The 20226-nt window shown below is 35.6% G+C and overlaps 1 protein-coding gene across 2 annotated transcripts in view; it reads left to right on the plus strand.

The window, feature by feature from the left end:
- LOC111047121 overlaps window positions 1–17638 on the plus strand; it is a 40757-nt gene extending 23119 nt beyond the window's left edge. For both annotated transcript variants that reach the window (XM_022332792.2, XM_039434375.1), the window contains 7 exons: window positions 1544–3017; window positions 3791–3966; window positions 5275–5527; window positions 8004–8780; window positions 16062–16263; window positions 16450–16583; window positions 17458–17638. In XM_022332792.2, the coding sequence (XP_022188484.2) occupies window positions 1544–3017; window positions 3791–3966; window positions 5275–5527; window positions 8004–8780; window positions 16062–16263; window positions 16450–16583; window positions 17458–17623 (3182 nt within the window). In that variant the 3' untranslated portion in view covers window positions 17624–17638. The remainder of the gene's footprint in view (window positions 1–1543; window positions 3018–3790; window positions 3967–5274; window positions 5528–8003; window positions 8781–16061; window positions 16264–16449; window positions 16584–17457) is intronic.
- The last annotated feature ends 2588 nt before the right edge of the window (window positions 17639–20226 follow it).

A 20226-nucleotide genomic window follows, 5' to 3' on the forward strand; every position in this document is an offset into this window, starting at 1 on the left:
TGGTTAAAGTTTTAGCGATGTTGAGTGCCACTTTTTCAGACATGTTGATGATATATCATCATGGCCGGGAGATGAACTGCTTTTTAATTTGTAAATGGTTGCTATGATTTCCTGTTCATTTGTTGGTTGAATGAAAAATATATTAATGGTAGGATTGTTTGCCAGTACGTTAGGTCTAATATTATTGATTTCGGGGTTTTGACTATCATTTTCTATAATATTTTTGCATAGGTCGCACCAACCTGTACAAAATGATAATTTAGTTAATCGGCTTTAATTAATGGTTCTTTATGTACCTTTTTCTTGTATAAAAGCTCATTTATACAATCCCAAGTTTTCCTTGTATTATTTTTATTTTTCTCTAGTTTGTCATTGAAATATCTTTTTTTATTATATTAATTAGAGCATTTAGGTATTTTCTGTATTTCTCTTTTAATTCTACATTGAACGGCTGTTTAATGAGTTGTTTGTACATCTTATCTCTGTTTCTCATTGAACGTAAAATACTTTGTGTGATCCATTTCTTTAGTGGTCTTATTTATGAGACTTTAATATTGATGTTTTATTTTCTACTAGTTCGTTGAACCTTTTTTAAAATAATTCTACAGTCTTTTCAATATAATTATTTTTCTCAAGTATATGATCCCAATTCTCGTTTTCTAAATCAGAGTTTAAACCAATAAAGTCAATTCTTTTTATATTTCGTTCGACCTCATCCTTATTCCTGAAATTATTATGAGAGATAGATATGAAGTGATGTGCAAAAATGGTCAGTTATTGCAGTTTACCAAATAATACCTTTAACTTCCGTATCCGATTTTATAGAGTCGTTAATATATACTAATTACAGTTTTATTCGCAGTTATAAACTTCTATAAGCCCAGACTCTTTGATTAAAGAAACAATGAATTAACACATTGTAAAAAGAAGTGTGAATTACCAAGTCGATACAATTCAGTAGATTCAGTTAGGTGCTTAAAAATTTAAGTAGTTACTATACTGAAAACCGGCAAACTCAAACATAATTAGTTGTATATTTTGACTATAATTTACATGCTCTTCCCAAACATTTTTCTGCTGTAGCCTGTTAGTAAAACTGATATAATAGATATTTCTTTAAAATTATTAAAAGAGTGACAAGAGACTGAAGAAAAAGCTATTTCCATCCTGAATTAGGCTAATTAAAACATAGTCCAAAAAAAGATTGTCATCCTTTATGATACTTGTATTCTCTTCTACTTATTCACATGGACTGGGGAGTAACAAAGTTAGTAGTCTATGGCTTTGAGTGCATTGTTACAAATGCAGAAAATATCACCTCTTCTGGATCATGATTTGAAAGAATACAAAATATGTGAAGAGAAACTATAGTCGTGTTAACACTGACTCGTGATAAACTGAGTTGTTTTCAATATTCCTAATAAGGAATCGTCACCAAAAAGCGAAGGACGTTTTAAAATTACAAAAACATTTTGACTTTTAAGAAAACTGAGTTAGTGTTACGTCAACTTATAGTAGACTTAACCTGTCTATTTGTTTCCAGAAATCGTTGAAGAGGAAAGCAGTTCTGTGTCGTCATCGCAACTATCAACACCCACATCAACGGGTGGAGACTCGCAGGGCTACCTGACTCGCCTGAGCAAGCGATCCGCAAGCCTCGAGTCGGCCTCTCCATCGGACAACAGCTCAGGGGACGCCTGGCGGCTATTCAAAGACTTCCGAGGACGTATAACGAAAACTGTCGAAGAAAAACTGGAAGAAATCAAAAGTGATCGACTGAAGAATAAACAACGTCAACATCCTAAACTGGGTTCGAGACTGGAGAACTCGAGTATCAGTGATTCTGAAGATCAGTCTGAAGGATCGACATCAGTCAAGTCGGAAACACCGTCTGTGGATGGCGAGGGCAAGGAGAAGGATGCCAAAGAAAGTGTGGAAGTGAAGAATGTCGATAGATTGAGTGATAATGTGAGTGTGAGTAGTGATAAGAAAGTGGCATCAACTGGTTCGAGTAGTGAGAAGGATGAAGATCGAGCAACAAAGAAAGGGGGCGATGATAAGGAGAAAGCGAAGGATGAGAAGTTCGACGAGATTTGTGGGTTGTTTAAGAAGAAAAAAGAGGTGAAGGTAGCGGTGGAGACTAGTGGTGGCAAGAAGAAGTGTGATGAAGAGGAAGAGAAGAAGGAAGAGGATGAGACGATGACGCCGACAGGACTGAATTTGAAGAAAGATAAGAAAAGAACGACGAAATTTTTTAGTGACCGATTTAGTCGTACGACTGAGAAGAAAAGTGCGGAGGTTTCGATGACGTTTTCCTCGTTGAAAAATGAGGACAGCGAAGAGGATGAGATTCTGTCGGTTGAGTTTGGAACTGAGGCTGATGAAGCGCTTGGTGTCGTGTCAACTGCCAAACGACCTTCCCTCATTTCAGTGATCAGTTCAGAAATGGCACGTCCTCTAGGAACAGCTGTTACTTTGTCAGCAATGTCTCGCCTGAAGCAGCTGTTATGGAATTGGAAAGTGCCGATCTTCGTTCTCGCCCTAGCTTGTGCGCACAAATTGATAGATACTGGCTACTTTTTTGGGTTTCTTGTTGGAGTTGTAACGACTGTAATACTGTACCGCACCTTGGACCGAATCGAGATTCTGCTGGGCTTTAAAGACAGTGCGCTGAACAACACCTTCGACTCGAAATCCCTGTCGGGTGCGAATTTGTTCCCAATTTTCTCTCACTGTGACCACCTGCCCGGTGAGGATCCCGAGAAATGCGTACATGAGGGCTGGATCAATGAGTTTCCCCAGGAGTACTCCCCGGACACCTATCACATCTCGCTGACTGAAACCGTTCACATCCGTTTGGAAGGATCCACGTTGAGAATCTCGAGTCCTAGCACTAAAATACCGAAGCGCGCATATTGGAACGAACCAGAGCACAAGAAACTGTTCAATAGACAGCGGTTGTATGATATCGCCGGTTGTAAGGTGCAGCTGTTGCCTGTTGGTCTCATTCATAAAAGGTGATTATTCTGCTGTAGGTAATTTCTTCATTTGTGTAATTTATTTTTATGATTTCAATTAGTCAATCCTTCAGGATGACATACAGGAAGCGAATGTTTTTCAAATGAGCATTATATTACTTATTCACAAGATGGTATCGTTTTATGTTATAAAATAACATATAACCTCAGTATCATCGCTTATCGTACCGGCGAAGTACATTTTCAAAATGTGTGATATGGAGATAATAGGCTAGTCAACGAAGTTATAATTTTTAATATCTATGTGAGCAGGTAGAGACTACTGAAAACTGCCTTCAACTTAATAATCATAATATAGTTATGACATTAGAGGAAAAACTAGTCTGAGCTTGTACTATTTCTCTCCAAAAATTTTGAAAGAATGTTTATGTTGTCCAAAGGCTACGTTTATGAAATCACACACTGCTTCGTCACTTGATTTTTGGTTTAGGAATAATGATTTGAAGATTTGGAATTTTGAAGGTTGGCTTAATATCCTACTTTAAATAAATCATCACCATTTTAATAAATCATTAATAAGATTTATTATAATTTTGAAAGATTTTTTGAAACTTTTTCTGATTTGCCGAGCTATATGATTTCTTACGCATATTTTTTGTCACACAATCGTTTCTATATATGAATAATTTATGCAATGCATCTGTTTTGAAGAATTCACGATACCTACTAAATAGGGCATAAAAAATACACATAATTTTGCTTCATTAAAGGTCAGTGTGGTGACAATGCGATTTTATTTCCTCTTTCCATAGAATCTGGAGTAAGAAGTATCCTATCTGCATAACGCTGTTGAAAATGTCCAAGATTGGAGTGAGATATAGGACGAAAGGAAAGATAACAATTGAAGATGATGCACCGTGGCTCGATCCGGAATTGGATGACAAGACTCCCACACCTTCAGATGAGCAGCTCACTCCACAATTCAAGAGTAAGTCAACTTTCTTAGCATTCGACAAGAGCATTCAATGAAAATATCGTGTTTTCTATCCTCTATTGTTAAGGGACATTGTGAAACAAGAAGTTCTAAAAATGTATTATAAACTAGCAGGTAACCTGTGCTCCGCAAGGGTCTAATTAAAAACTTGACAAACTGAAAACTTGACCTACTGGGAGCTCGAAGAATTTAAAATAGGCCTATAACCATCCTCGGCGAATTAAGAATTTATATGCAACATTTTAAATTAATCAGTCTAGTAGTTCAGACGTGATGGTCCTTCTTTCGTGAATCTCGTACGTGTATAAGCCAATCATTTCCTTTATAGATAATTTTATTATAGATAAATGAATAAAGAGGTAGTATGTTTGAAAAGTTCGCGGGTCCTATATTCAAACTAGATGTATTTGAAGGAATACCAAATGTTTGGTAAGGTTTATTATTATTACCATACCATATTATTACCACACTAGCCTATAACCCCATTAGCCATATAAGCCTAATACTACCACACCTCTATTGTGCTGGGACATTGTGAAACATGTGTGATACTAGATATTCTTAAACAATCACTGAAGAGCATTCGGAACAGGTACAGTTTTGGGCTTCAGCCTCCTAATTCTTTTCGGAATTGATTAGACTTATTGTAATAAAGAGCACACATGTTACATAGCGGAGTGGTACCTACTATTGGCGATAGGGGGAGAAAATCATGTCATATGTTGTCAAATCATCCTGATGTTGTAATCATCGCCATGCATGCCATGATTTTGTCATTTTTGTCTTCAAAGAGATGATAGTGTAGTGGTTGGTCCTAGATTTAGGTAATTTTACTACCACCTAAATTTACCTGAATCTAGGTGGTAGTGAGTCGTGACGTGATTTAGATCTTTGTAGTTTGGTTTGACTCTTCATGATAGAGTTTTAACTGCAACAACATTTTCAGGTGTCCTCACATTTTATTTGGGATGCCCAACTAGTTACTTACGAAGTACAGATCAGACTAGCAATCTATATCCTAATTATTTTAGAATTAAATCGCTAAAAAAAGGCTGAGCCGCCACTTCACTATCCTTACTTTTTAATTTTGTTTCTGGGACATAATCTTGATGATCACCGAACCATTGCATGTTGATAACTTGAAATGTCATAGTTTCCACGCACCCTATCTCAAATGTACGCTCTCTAGTGATTGTTTGAAACTGTGCAGTCCATTATGCCCCATGTGGTATAATTGAATTCATTATTTAAATATTAATCTCTGTTTATCATACTTTTATATTAATGTTGTTGTGTTGACAGCCTTCAACAATAGAGACGAAGATGACTTCGAAGACGTTGAGAGTGCGGACAGCAAGGAAACACCAAAGTCAGATGCCCCCCAAAAAGACGCCAAACCTCCTGAAGACGCCGAAGTGTTGAAGATTGTTGAAAATCAGTCGTCGACTCCTGATGTGGAGGGCGACGACGATGACTTTGTCAGAATCTCTCCCTCGCTGCTTCATGAGTTCAATCTGTTCTTTTTCGCTCGCAGTGACCGGCAGAAAGAAATCTGGTGAGAAATAGATCTTACATATATATTACATGACTTTTTCTAAATAATATAGAGGTTGATTAGGCATGCTTCTCAACATTTTAGAAAGTAACAAACAAGCGAAATAAAATTGTTAATTCAACTCATCAATCAATAATTAGAGTTTTATGTGATCGTTTATCTTTTCAACGATTCTTTAATAATGTTATACATATTAGTAATGATTATGAATAAATTATAATCATTTTAATCTAGCGCCCCCTTCATTTAGTAGTAGTAGTAGTCTGAGGCTTCAATCACATCCATGTGTGTCAAGGATCCATCAAATAGATCATCCTTTTTTGTTGAATGCAAATTTATTGAAAACTTTGGAAAATTAAATAACTAAAATCAATAATACTGTATTTCAAAGCTTTCCTTGTATCTGCTTGGGAAAGTCAAAGCTTTAATATTTAAAAAAATCCATCAAATTGACTCTTAAGTTGATCTTGAAGAATTTAGTATGGCTTCTTCCGTGACATCCACTATAGTCAGAGAGATATTACTTTTATACACTAATCACTCCGACTATCTAACAGCATTCTCCCTACTTTTGTGTCAGCATCCAATTGTGTGCAGCATGCTTACTCCACTGCTCCACTACTCTGTCCATGCTACAAACTGTGCAAGGAGAAACTGGATTCCCCTATTCTTGTTGAAAACTAATATCTCTCGGACCATATGATTATTTATAAAATTATCAAAATGAGAAATATTGAACTTTGTTCTTGGTGCAATGTGCCCTATTATGCGATAGAATTAAAATATCGTTTATTTTACGGAGTCAGGATTTTTTTGTCGTTTTTACCAATCAACTTAACAGTGTATTGCTGATTCTATAGGTAAATTAAGTTAAAATCAAACTTATTCTGTTGTGGAATCCATATTTACAGACATTTGGATCGTTCTACTCTAGTACAAACGCATTATCTATTTCTCTTAAAGCTTATATATCTTAGCTTATATCTTATCTATCTTAGCTTAGGTTTCTCTGAACCACGCAGCGTTATTGCGTGATCCGTCATCAGTGATACGCGGAAACTACGCGTTCGTGTTAAAAAAGCGGGTGTTTTCTCTTGCACCAACCTCGCAAAGCGCGATTATATTTTCAGTCATAGACAACATAGATATCTGACACGTTGCTGTAGCTTTGATGCTGGACGAAGAGGATAATGAAGAAAATCTACTAATGGATTTTGTAAATGAAAACCCTTTGAACTTTTTATTGACAGAGAGGAAAAAGGGTTTCTTACAATTTTGATTTCCAGGTATCCGTTGGAAAATGAAACCAAGTTTAGGGAATATTTTAGGCTTTCAGCACATTTTGTTTTATGATGAACTATTCTGTGAATAGTAAACCTCGCGCAATTATGAACCACAGCCAGCTGCAGTAGCAATAGCTGCAGCAGACTTTTGCGTGATTACGTCATCGCGCATCCCGCATCACGCAGTGACGCTGCGTGGCTCAGAGAAACCTAGTCTTCAGGGCCTTTCGTACAGTCAAAGCTTAACTGAATTTAATCAGCTTGTGGCTCAAACTCGAAATGAACCACATTATACCACAAATTAACCACGGAACTTGTTATGGATTTAATCCAGTTTAGAATGAAATTAAGGTAAAACTGAAACTGTGCAAACAGCACTTGAAGTCACACACTTTCTATAATATACTTTCAGTTGTTGAGAGTTCAATTCAATTCATTTTTATTTCCACAAAAAATCATATACATATTCAATAATAGTTATACAAAAACAAATCAAGGAAATATATTTCCCCACTTAGACTATAAATCCGTGTGTGGGGAAAGAATTCCTATCTAGAAAAGTCTTGAGAAATACAATATAATCAAATTCATTTCTTGAAAAACTTATAAATTTTACTTTTTTTTTAAACATAAAAAATAAACTTTAATTGAACAATAACTTCAAATGTAAAAAATAAAACAAGTTAAATCTATCACTAATATAGGTTAGTGCTATAAGGTCGAAAGAGTCAATAGAGCGCTGCATCAAAAACAAGAAACTAAACACAAGAAAGTAGAGAGAAAAAAAAGAAGAAATAACGAAACAAGGAAAAACTAATGGCTTATTAGCAAAATGAAAAATGGGAATATCTGTAGACGAATATCTAAGACGAAACCTAGGTGTAAGGTGAATTCACAAGGGCCTCCGAAGCATCCCTGCCAATGGTGAATAGCCATTGGACTATTTTTCTTTTATAAACAGTTACACTGCGCCCCTCAGCCTCCTGGATTTACGTAGGCAAATTTCGGTAGAGATGGTGCACAACGTGGAATGGGGTGTTATTTGCTGAAGCTAAAGTAGCTCTAGGAGTACCAAATCTGAAATTTAATCAATGTCTAATTTGGTAATTGTGTGGTGATTCAGTAAATATTTCTGCTTTGTAGGATTTGGTAAAGGTGAGGAGTGTTTTTTGAATGTAGATGTTTGTTGGCAGGTACCGGAGATTAGTGGCCGCTTCATCGATAACACACTCACCACCTGCATTGCAGCCGGTTTCTGAGCAAAGTGCTACTGATCCTTCGATTGCTGAGACCTCGCTGCTGGTTGACAATGCAAATCTTGACAGTTCTCTTCCAGTTGACCAAGACAAAGAGAAGCAGAAAGAGAAGCCGGATAAAGAGCAGGTGAAAGGAGGAGCAAAGGATTCGCCTCAATTGGTACGAAAGAATAGGGAGAAGAAGTATTTGGAGTACATGAACTCCTTGGCACAGGTGAAAGTTACTAAACCACCACAAAGTTGTTGGTCGAAAGAAGTGACGAAAGGCAAAGACGAGGGTCCATCTGCTTGTGAGAAAGTGATGTGGGTGAACGCATTTTCAGGCAGGATTCTCTACGACGTGTTGTCCAACGATGTGTGGTTGGCAAAGATTCAAGAAAAGTTCCAGAAAAAACTGGCCGCCATTAAACTGCCCGTTTTCATGGAGGATCTTGTCATAAGTGATCTGAGTTTTGGGGAGACGATTCCGGTTGTGCAGAACACCTCCCGGCCGGTGATTGACGAGGATGGCATCTGGGTCGATTTGGATGTGACCTATGAGGGCAGTTTCCGGATGACCATCGATACGAAGATTAACTTGATGAAGTTGAAGAAGGACTTGTACCCTTCGAGTTCGTCGGGCATTAGTACGGCTTCGTCTGTTCCGTCACTGGGTTCTGCCGGATTGGGCTCCGAAACGGCTGCCACTTTCGATCCAGTGTCGTCTTCGCCACAGTAAGTTTTCACATACACTATAATTTGTGACTAATTAGAAACTTATAAATATTTATGATAACTTATAATATTTATGAAACTTATAAATATTATAAATATTTATGATATTTTGTTTTTCAACCTGTACTACATCAGGACACCAGACTGGAGCACCAGTAATATCAGCTATTATAAATAATATTCATAGGCTTTTGCTTTTTGACCAGCATTACATTAGGACACCAGGTTGGGACACAAGTTGTGTTCGTATGTAGCTCAAACTAGGACACCAGTGAGATGCAATGGTGTCCGTGAGCAGCTCAAACTGGGACACCAGTGAGATGCAATGGTGTCTGAGCAGTTTCCGGGATGGTGTCCCGATTTAGACACCATCCGGACTCCAAAAACGGATGTCTGGACACAAATCTACACCTTTTCCAATTTTATTTGAGAAAGTATCAAGTTAATTTGAGAAAGTATCAATTGTATTTGAGAATAATCACTTGTAACTGAGAGAATTTCAGATGTAGATGAGAATAGTCAATTGTATTTGCGAAGTCATCACATGTAATTGAGAGTAGTGAATTGTATTTGAGAAATCGTCAAATGTAAATGAGAAGATATCAATTGAAAATGAGAAAATTTTCCAATTGACATGACATGGCTCTTCTGTAGCTTACAGTACAGGTTTGATTTGAGCAGGAAAGGATACTGTCAGGAATAGTCTGTTAGCAACTATGATTGAATTCGGTATACCTGGCAAACTTACAAGATTAGTGAGAATGACTTTGAAAGGTACAAAGTACCGAGTGAAGATCCAGGGAAGCCTGTCCAACAGTTTCTTGGCAAGTAATGGACTTAGACCAATGGATTTGACCAACTTAAGACTGGATCTGAGCAAACAGGTCTCAAAATTAATAATAATAAGACAAAATATATGCACAATAGTAGAAAAAATACCCAAGGGAATGAAAGACGTTTTGTATTTGGAGACAGTAGTTTTGAGAAGGTTGAGGAATTCAATTATCTGGGAGCTGTCAGTTGTAATAATTACAGCTGGAGCTGTAATAACACAAAAAAACGAAGTCCCAATAGATATCAAAGCTAAAGTATCAGCTGGGAATACATGTTATTATGCTTTAAAAACTTTTATCAATTCCCGACTTATCTCAAGAAGGCTAAAAGTGAAAGTTTACAACACTGTCATAAGACCAGCCGTACTATATGGTGCAGAAACCTGGGTACTTACTCAGAGGGAAGAGACCATACCCGATGTCTGGGAAAGAAAGATCCACCGAAAAATCTACGGACCCACCTATAGTGATGGAGAGTGGAGGATCCGCACTAACCAAGAGTTGCGAGAGCTCTACAACATCCCAGACATTGTAGTTGAAATAAAAATGAGACGTCTAGGTTGGTTAGGACATGTGGAGCGCATGGGATGACTCAAGGAGCGCAAAGAAAGTCCACAGAATGAATCCTGGAGGAAGAAGACTGAGGGGAAGACCAAGAATGCGTTGGATTGACAACGTGGAGAATGACTTGAAGCAGATGGGTATCAGAGGATGGAGAAGGAAAGCAAGCTCAAAATCGGGACGAATGGAGAGGCATATTGCGGGAGGCCAAGACCCTCAATGGGTTGTAGAGCCGAGGAGTAAGTAAGTAAGTGAGGAAAGGATACTGTACTACGTACACAGTATTCCATTTACTACCATAGGCTTTGCATGGGGGCAAATTAATATTATCAATGGTGAAAGTATTTCCCCTGTACTGTTTACGAATAATCATCAATTATTAATGACTATTATTTCTATGTATGTATTGGCAACACGACTTTTGTTTCCAAACATTTTGTGAAACATTGCACTTGATGAAGATCAAAGTCTCTATGTTTACGGCGCAATTGAACTTCATCATCAATCAATTGAATCTCTTGATCAATCAATTCGGCAATTCTTCAATTGATTTTGGGGCTTGAAATTAATGTTTTATTCAAAAACTAAACGTTTTATTGCAATATTAAATATATTATCATATTATTTTATATGAGTACAGTAATGAAAAATACAAGTACTTGAATTACTGGTATTTTTTTTTTAATCATTTCCCAATTACAACTGACAACTTCTCGATTTCAAATCGTATGTTCTCAAATTGAAATGATACTTTCTCAAATAAAATTCACTTTTCTCAATTAAAAGTGATGAGTTCTCAAATACAATTGACTATTCCCATTTACATTTGACGTTTTCTCAAATACAAATAACTATTCTCAATTACAATTGATACTTTCTCAAATACAGTTGGAAAAGGTGTAGTGTCCCGTTTGTTCCCCCAGTATAATGAGCGCAATAAAAGCTGACACCCTGCGATTCGCTCGGCTTTTGGTGTCCCAGCCTGGTGGTAATTATATTTGAATCTTGAAACTGGACTTACTAGTCAAAATGTTTTGGCCCTACTTGATAATGGCAAGTTGAGACGATACTTGTGTCTAACATGAAATGAGGGTACCTTTTCCAACTGTATTTGAGAAAGTATCAATTGTAATTGAGAATAGTGAATTTTATTTGAGAAAATATAATTTCGATTTGAGAACATACGATTTGAAATCGAGACGTTATCAGTTGTAATTGGGAAATGATTTTAAAAAACCAGTACTCCCAGTACTCATATTTTTCATAACTGTACTCATATAAAATAAAAATAATAATAATATCGAGTGACCTGGCTGGCTCAGGTCTAGTGTCAGAGTTTTCAGGTCGCAACTGATCAATTTCAGGGCCTCTGACATGACCTAACGACTGCTTTTTAGGCAGCCGGGACCGACGGTCTAAAATATTATTATAAAATAATATGATAATATATTTAATATTCCAATAAATAAATAATAATAAATAAGCTTTATTTGTCATAAGGGCCATGCCCCATACAAAGAGTTGCACAATAACAATACAAAAATTACAATTACAGCATCATCACATTGATCAACTCCTCTTCGAATTTTGGATAACACTATTGAAATGAAATAGTTTGATGTAGACTCCTTAAAAATAACAAGAACACTTTACATGTCAATTAAGAGTAATTTTACATGTCACCGTGACATAAAAAAACTGTACTAGTAAAACAATAGACGATCTTCCAGATTTGAATATTGACTACACCTTTTTCAACTTTATTTGAGAAAGTATCAATTGTAATTGAGAATAGTCATCTGTACTTGAGAAAACGTCAGATGTAAATGAAAATAGTCAATTGTACAATACAATACAATACAAATAAATTTTATTTCCATTAATATACAAATAAACAATCTAATCAATAAAATGTACATAATATTCAAAAATACAATATATGAAATTTACTACAAATATAAATAAATTGCATTTTTTTGGAAATTAACCTACTCAACTATGGGAAACCCATGTTCTAGAGCAGGTGTAGTAGTAATACAATTAAATTTGGAATGGGGGTGTAATTGTATTTGAGAACTCATCACTTGTAATTGAGAATAGTGAATTTTATTTGAGAAAATATCATTTCAATCTAGAACATACGATTTGAAATCGAGAAGTTGTCAGTTGTAATTGGGAAAAGATTTTAAAAAACCAGTACTTCCATAACTTATATTTTTCATAACTGTACTCATATAAAATAATATGACAATATATTTAATATTGCAATAAAACGTTTAGTTTTTGTATAAAACATCATTTTCAAGCCCCAAAATTCATTGAAGAATTGCCGAATTGTTTGTTCAAGAGATTCAATTGATTGATGATAAAGTTCAATAAATTGCGCCGTAAACGTAGAGAATTCGATCTTCATCAAGTGCAATGTTTCACAAAATGTTTGGAGACAAAAGTCGCGTTGCCAATACATACATAGAAATAATTCTCATTAATCATTCGTAAACAGTACAGGGGAAATACTTTCAGCTTTCATCATTGAAAATATTTATTTTCCCCCATGCAAAGCCTATGATAGTAATTAGAATAATGTGTACCGTATCCTTTCCTGCTCAAATAAAACCTGTACTGTAGGCTACAGAAGAGTCACGACATGTCAATTAGAAAATTTTCTCATTTTCAATTGATATCTTCTCATTTACATTTGACGATTTCTCAAATACAATTCACTATTCTTAATTATTACATGTGATGACTTCTCAAATACAATTGACTATTCTCATCTACATCTGACATTCTCTTAATTCCAAGTGACTATTCTCAAATACAATTGATACTTTCTCAAATAAAAGTGGAAAAGGTGTAGAGCTTTATCTTCATAATTAACTATGTTTGCTACATATTTATTCAGAAACTGTTGTCTTATTTCTACATACATTGGGCAGCGTACAAGAACATGAATGGGTGTTTCGTACTCCCGCATGTTACAAAGCGGGCAGTACTCAGTACTATCTATGTAAATTCCACGGTTCTCTAGATATAGGTAAAAACCAAATTTTGAAGCCGTTCGTAGCTGTGTAAAACATCTTATATATTTGAATGGTGTCCTCATTCGAAGCTGGTCGCCCAGAACAAAATTGGGATTCAAAACCTTGTAAAATGGGAAAGAAATTGAATTAAATGTTTGCTGTTTGTCTGCTTCGTACAATGCTAAACCATATCCTTCTTACTATATCCCACTTCATCCTACTAAGTGATGCTACCAAATTTCCTTGTTGGTATCCCATTTCATCCTACTAAGTGATGCTACCAAATTTCCTTGTTGGTTCCAATCAGTATTGAAAGAGGCTAAATCTAATTGATACTTTACCAAATTCACCCAGTTGAGACTATTTCTGTTTTGATAGAACTGACTTCCCGACAAATTCATAAGTTTTCTAAGGCAAATCTTTGGGTACCTGTCTTCTGGCATGTTTAATATTTTTATCAACCATGTTAAAATTTTGAAGATGATCAAATTAACAATTTTTACTCTTCCTGTCTCCAAACTTAATACCCAGCTCGGTGTACGTGAGCCTAAAAACAATAGTCTTAAGAAACCAGAGTTGAACTTTCTCTACTTGCTCAGCACAGGCCAAGCCCCATAATTCCGCCCCATACACCGCCGTCGGAAGGACTACTGCTTCAAACAGTTTTATTTTGCTATCCCAAGAATCCGAGCGAGCGTTTCTCAAAACATGTAGCATTACTTCTCTGACACCTTTGTATTTGGTTATTATAGATGAGCAGTGTACATTGAAACCAAAGTTATTAGACAGAAGGTTGGTCACTCATCTATAGTATTTTCGTTGAAATGCAATTGGAGTGGGGGAACTGCAGCCGTGACGTAGGCTGTAGTACAGAGTAGGCAGAATATCGCATTCTTGAAAATCATTTATGGTGTCGTATAGTCAAATTATATAACAAACATTTTCTGACATACAAGCTTTCTGTTTCTGCTTTACAATAATTATTAAAACATTTGAATAATACAAGCATTTTTCCATATAAAAGCAAAAACCCCACCTCCTAACCTTCCCTTTCAAACCCTTAAGGTTTCTCCATCTTCTAGGTCGTGTTTATATTTTGTAGTTTGGCTATTCATCAGCTTGTGAATTTCGGGGATGAGATATTTTGATTCTCGTAGAACATGTGCTCGATACCAGCATGTGTTCAGTGCATTTACAATGAATGAAATTCATCGGATTTATCGGGATCGGTTTATTGCGATGCATTGGTTTATCAAGATTTTTTAAGGGTTAATCTGAAATTATAATAGTATAACATTGTCTACTAACGCTTTTCCAGCTTATTAACTTTTTCGTGTCACGTTTTTAGATTCATGAAAAACTTTCAACTTCATTTTATTCATAAAAGTTGAATGAACTTGAAATATTTAACAACATCATTAGAATCGGTGATTCATTCGCTATAAGTATGGAGAATTTTAAAGTTCTAGGTCAATCTTGAGGAGATTAAACGAAAATATATTTGAAGATACAGTGAATAAACTGTATGCTCAGTATGGTTACTCTAGAACATTTTTACTACACGTGACGTCACGCTGGCGTTCCCCCCACCACTTTGAATCATACACCTGTGAGTGATCAACCTTTTGTCACAGAATTATAGGAGTTTTCTCTGCTTTTGTCTACTAACGTTGCATTGAAACGACCTTAGTATTCCAATAAAACGTTTAGTTTTTGAAAAATAATTATTTTCAAGCCCCAAAATCAAGTGCAATATTTCACAAAATGTTTGGAGACGAATGTCGCGTTGCCAATACGTACATAGCAATAATACTCATAATTCATTCGTAAACAGAACAGGGGAATACTTTCACCATTGAAAATGTTAATTTGCCCCCATGCAAAGCCTATGGTAGTAATTGGAATACTATGTACGGTAGTACAGTATCCTTTCCTGCTCAAATCAAACCTGTACTGTAGGCTAAAGAAGAGCCACAACATGTCAATTGGAAAATTTTCTCATTTTCAATTGATATCTTCTCATTTTTATTTGACGATTTCTCAAATACAATTCACTACTCTCAATTACATATGATGACTTCCCAAATACAATTATTGACTATTCTGATCTACATCTGGCATTCTCTCAATTATAAGTAGCTATTTTCAAATACAATTGATACTTTCTCAGATACAATTGGAAAAGGTGTAGTAATGCTTTGTAATTAAACTTTCAAGTAGCTCTATGAAAGTACTTATATAGAGCATATATTATAGAGCACATATATAGAGCACTTATATAGAGCTTATATAGATACATTAAAGCTTCTCAATGTAGATTTTGAACACTATCGATATTTTCTCATAGTTTCAATAACTTTTGTTTTTGATGTGCAGTTTATTTCAAGAGATTTATTTGTGCTCTGTTTTGGTTCCCGTTCCATTTTCTTTTTTCCAGTTCAGGAAACACAAATGGGTTCAAACCCTTCTTTCCAATGAATTTCTGTTCTGCTTTATTGGAAGTGAAAGAAACAAAATTGTAAGATGTGAACTCTCCCATAAGAGAAAAAATAGCTCTGCTTATAATACATGAAATTTTATATATATACGTATGATTTATCTATGCATTTATTGAATCATGTAAAATTATGCTTATGAAAAAAGCACAACAGGCTGATACCTGACACTGTCCCTTTTCAAATTTATACTACAGTCCAAATCAAACTTCAGGCTATGTCACTATCACCTGTTAATTCACTGGAAATCAGGTGTTTATCCCTTGTTTCTTTTGACAATTGTTATCAATCAATGGAATACATTGCAAAATACACAGAAGATGAAGTTTAATGGAAAAGCTTGGCATTTGTATTTGATTTTAATTTCAGACTGCAGCAGAAGTCGGCGATGTTCGATAGTGACGTGGAGGACAGTGCAGAGTCATCGAGTGAGGAGGCCGACTCGAGCATTCGGCCTGGCTCGACCATCATCGACCTTGCCGCCTCGACCCCAGCATCGCCTAGCGGAGGTGGCAGCAGCAAGATGCTCAGGATGGTCGACAAGATCGCTGCATCCAAGTATTTCCAACAGGTAATACAAATAAATAAATAAAGCCTTAATAAACAATAGCCTAGGCCTACTGATATGAAAACCATTCACATTTCAGCATTAGTACTCGAATGAGTGAAGCAGCATTAATAGTGTAAAATCATTCCAGTTATTTGGTTGAGAAATGAATTTTCTGCATGTATCTAAATGAAATTGTTTCTTTTTCAGGTGACTGACAATAAATTCATAAAACGCGCAATGGAAGGAGTATCAAACACGAACATCGCTCTTGTTGTCGAAGTGAAAGGTTTATCTGGAACTCTGGTTTTGAACTTTCCTCCTCCACCATCAGACCGACTTTGGTGAGTCAACTTTTACAAATTATTCTCAAAAAACTGTAAGGAATTCACGATATCTTCTATTCAAAATCAAATCTCTGATTCATTGAAAATGTACTAAAAATTACATTTGTAATTGGCAAAATTCTCTTTCAGTTCCCAAAATTTACTTGAAGAATTGGTAAAAGTTATTTTTATTGTTTTTTTATGTATTTCATGTATTCATTCGCAACTCAGGATTTGTTCCATTCCATTTCCATTCGTAAAAACTAGAAATCTATCATCGTTTAACACTCATATTGACTACTGTTATATTACTTGTTGGTAATAAGTTTTATTTCATACATTGCACTGAGTATCTTCATTACGGTCCAACCACCTGATTTTTTGAGCTTTTATAAATCTCACTATGGTCTGACCTTCCCTCAAGTCTTCCAATTCCGTGTTGTAACGGATTCGCTATCCCAACTGCCGTCGTACTGGGCCATACATTTTCCGTAGTACTCTTCTTTCAAACTCATGGAGCTCGTTTTTATCCTTTTCTGTCATTTTCCACGTCTCCGAACCATAGGTCACTACAGGGCGTACTAAGCTGAGGTATAATTTTAATTTGGCCTGTCTGCTAATCAGGCGGCTCCTGAATAAGCTTGCATTTGCCTAAAATTTTCTATTTCTAGCTTGGATTCTTTTACAGATTGTCTCACTCATTTCGTTTCTCTTATTTAGTGTTGCTCCGAGATACTGAATGATGCTACTCCCTCTATTTCATTCCTGTCTACAACTAAATTCCTAGGAACTCTTCTTCCATTTGCTGCTGCTATTATGGCTCTTCATTAGTAGAGGCTAAAAACTATTTTATCGTATGACACATATTTTCATTATGTTTATTGCTTTCCAGGTATGGTTTCCGCGGCAATCCCAAAGTATCAATATCAGCCCAGCCTAAAGTAGGAGAAAGGATGGTAACAATGCTGCATATAACTAGTTGGATTGAAAAGAGACTGGTCAAAGAGTTTCAAGTGAGTATCAAGTGCACTATAAGAAGTATTTTAAAATTTATTTGAAAACCCTTTAAATTTCTCCAAATTTCCAATTATTCAAATTCAAATACGTTTTATAAACTCATGGATCTCGATACCAATGCTTAGAACCTTTTGGAAATAACGTAAAAATCAAAGTTCAATAATGAAATAAAGGAAATTTAAAGTTAAAATCATAAAGTCAAATTTCCTAGCATCAATTTAGTTTTATTACTTGAAAAGATGAATGATGATCTTCGGAGTGCTGCTACCTAAAAACTCCTTTAAATTGTTAAACTTGTGTAAAATAAAATAATTACACATGAGAATGTAAGAAAGGTGAAACTATTACAAACATTTACAACATGTCTGATAATTATGTTCAATTTAGGGAGTGTTTAAATCGTATTCTCAAATACAATTGATACTTTCTCAAATAAAAGTGGAAAAGGTGTAGAGCTTATCTTCATAATTAACTATGTTTGCTACATATTTATTCAGAAACTGTTGTCTTATTTCTACATACATTGGGCAGCGTACAAGAACATGAATGGGTGTTTCGTACTCCCGCATGTTACAAAGCGGGCAGTACTCAGTACTATCTATGTAAATTCCACGGTTCTCTAGATATAGGTAAAAACCAAATTTTGAAGCCGTTCGTAGCTGTGTAAAACATCTTATATATTTGAATGGTGTCCTCATTCGAAGCTGGTCGCCCAGAACAAAATTGGGATTCAAAACCTTGTAAAATGGGAAAGAAATTGAATTAAATGTTTGCTGTTTGTCTGCTTCGTACAATGCTAAACCATATCCTTCTTACTATATCCCACTTCATCCTACTAAGTGATGCTACCAAATTTCCTTGTTGGTATCCCATTTCATCCTACTAAGTGATGCTACCAAATTTCCTTGTTGGTTCCAATCAGTATTGAAAGAGGCTAAATCTAATTGATACTTTACCAAATTCACCCAGTTGAGACTATTTCTGTTTTGATAGAACTGACTTCCCGACAAATTCATAAGTTTTCTAAGGCAAATCTTTGGGTACCTGTCTTCTGGCATGTTTAATATTTTTATCAACCATGTTAAAATTTTGAAGATGATCAAATTAACAATTTTTACTCTTCCTGTCTCCAAACTTAATACCCAGCTCGGTGTACGTGAGCCTAAAAACAATAGTCTTAAGAAACCAGAGTTGAACTTTCTCTACTTGCTCAGCACAGGCCAAGCCCCATAATTCCGCCCCATACACCGCCGTCGGAAGGACTACTGCTTCAAACAGTTTTATTTTGCTATCCCAAGAATCCGAGCGAGCGTTTCTCAAAACATGTAGCATTACTTCTCTGACACCTTTGTATTTGGTTATTATAGATGAGCAGTGTACATTGAAACCAAAGTTATTAGACAGAAGGTTGGTCACTCATCTATAGTATTTTCGTTGAAATGCAATTGGAGTGGGGGAACTGCAGCCGTGACGTAGGCTGTAGTACAGAGTAGGCAGAATATCGCATTCTTGAAAATCATTTATGGTGTCGTATAGTCAATTATATAACAAACATTTTCTGACATACAAGCTTTCTGTTTCTGCTTTACAATAATTATTAAAACATTTTAATAATACAAGCATTTTTCCATATAAAAGCAAAAACCCCACCTCCTAACCTTCCCTTTCAAACCCTTAAGGTTTCTCCATCTTCTAGGTCGTGTTTATATTTTGTAGTTTGGCTATTCATCAGCTTGTGAATTTCGGGGATGAGATATTTTGATTCTCGTAGAACATGTGCTCGATACCAGCATGTGTTCAGTGCATTTACAATGAATGAAATTCATCGGATTTATCGGGATCGGTTTATTGCGATGCATTGGTTTATCAAGATTTTTTAAGGGTTAATCTGAAATTATAATAGTATAACATTGTCTACTAACGCTTTTCCAGCTTATTAACTTTTTCGTGTCACGTTTTTAGATTCATGAAAAACTTTCAACTTCATTTTATTCATAAAAGTTGAATGAACTTGAAATATTTAACAACATCATTAGAATCGGTGATTCATTCGCTATAAGTATGGAGAATTTTAAAGTTCTAGGTCAATCTTGAGGAGATTAAACGAAAATATATTTGAAGATACAGTGAATAAACTGTATGCTCAGTATGGTTACTCTAGAACATTTTTACTACACGTGACGTCACGCTGGCGTTCCCCCCACCACTTTGAATCATACACCTGTGAGTGATCAACCTTTTGTCACAGAATTATAGGAGTTTTCTCTGCTTTTGTCTACTAACGTTGCATTGAAACGACCTTAGTATTCCAATAAAACGTTTAGTTTTTGAAAAATAATTATTTTCAAGCCCCAAAATCAAGTGCAATATTTCACAAAATGTTTGGAGACGAATGTCGCGTTGCCAATACGTACATAGCAATAATACTCATAATTCATTCGTAAACAGAACAGGGGAATACTTTCACCATTGAAAATGTTAATTTGCCCCCATGCAAAGCCTATGGTAGTAATTGGAATACTATGTACGGTAGTACAGTATCCTTTCCTGCTCAAATCAAACCTGTACTGTAGGCTAAAGAAGAGCCACAACATGTCAATTGGAAAATTTTCTCATTTTCAATTGATATCTTCTCATTTTTATT

This window comes from Nilaparvata lugens, chromosome 8, assembly GCF_014356525.2.
Source record: "Nilaparvata lugens isolate BPH chromosome 8, ASM1435652v1, whole genome shotgun sequence".
In the NCBI taxonomy this organism is placed as follows: Eukaryota; Metazoa; Arthropoda; class Insecta; order Hemiptera; family Delphacidae; genus Nilaparvata; species Nilaparvata lugens.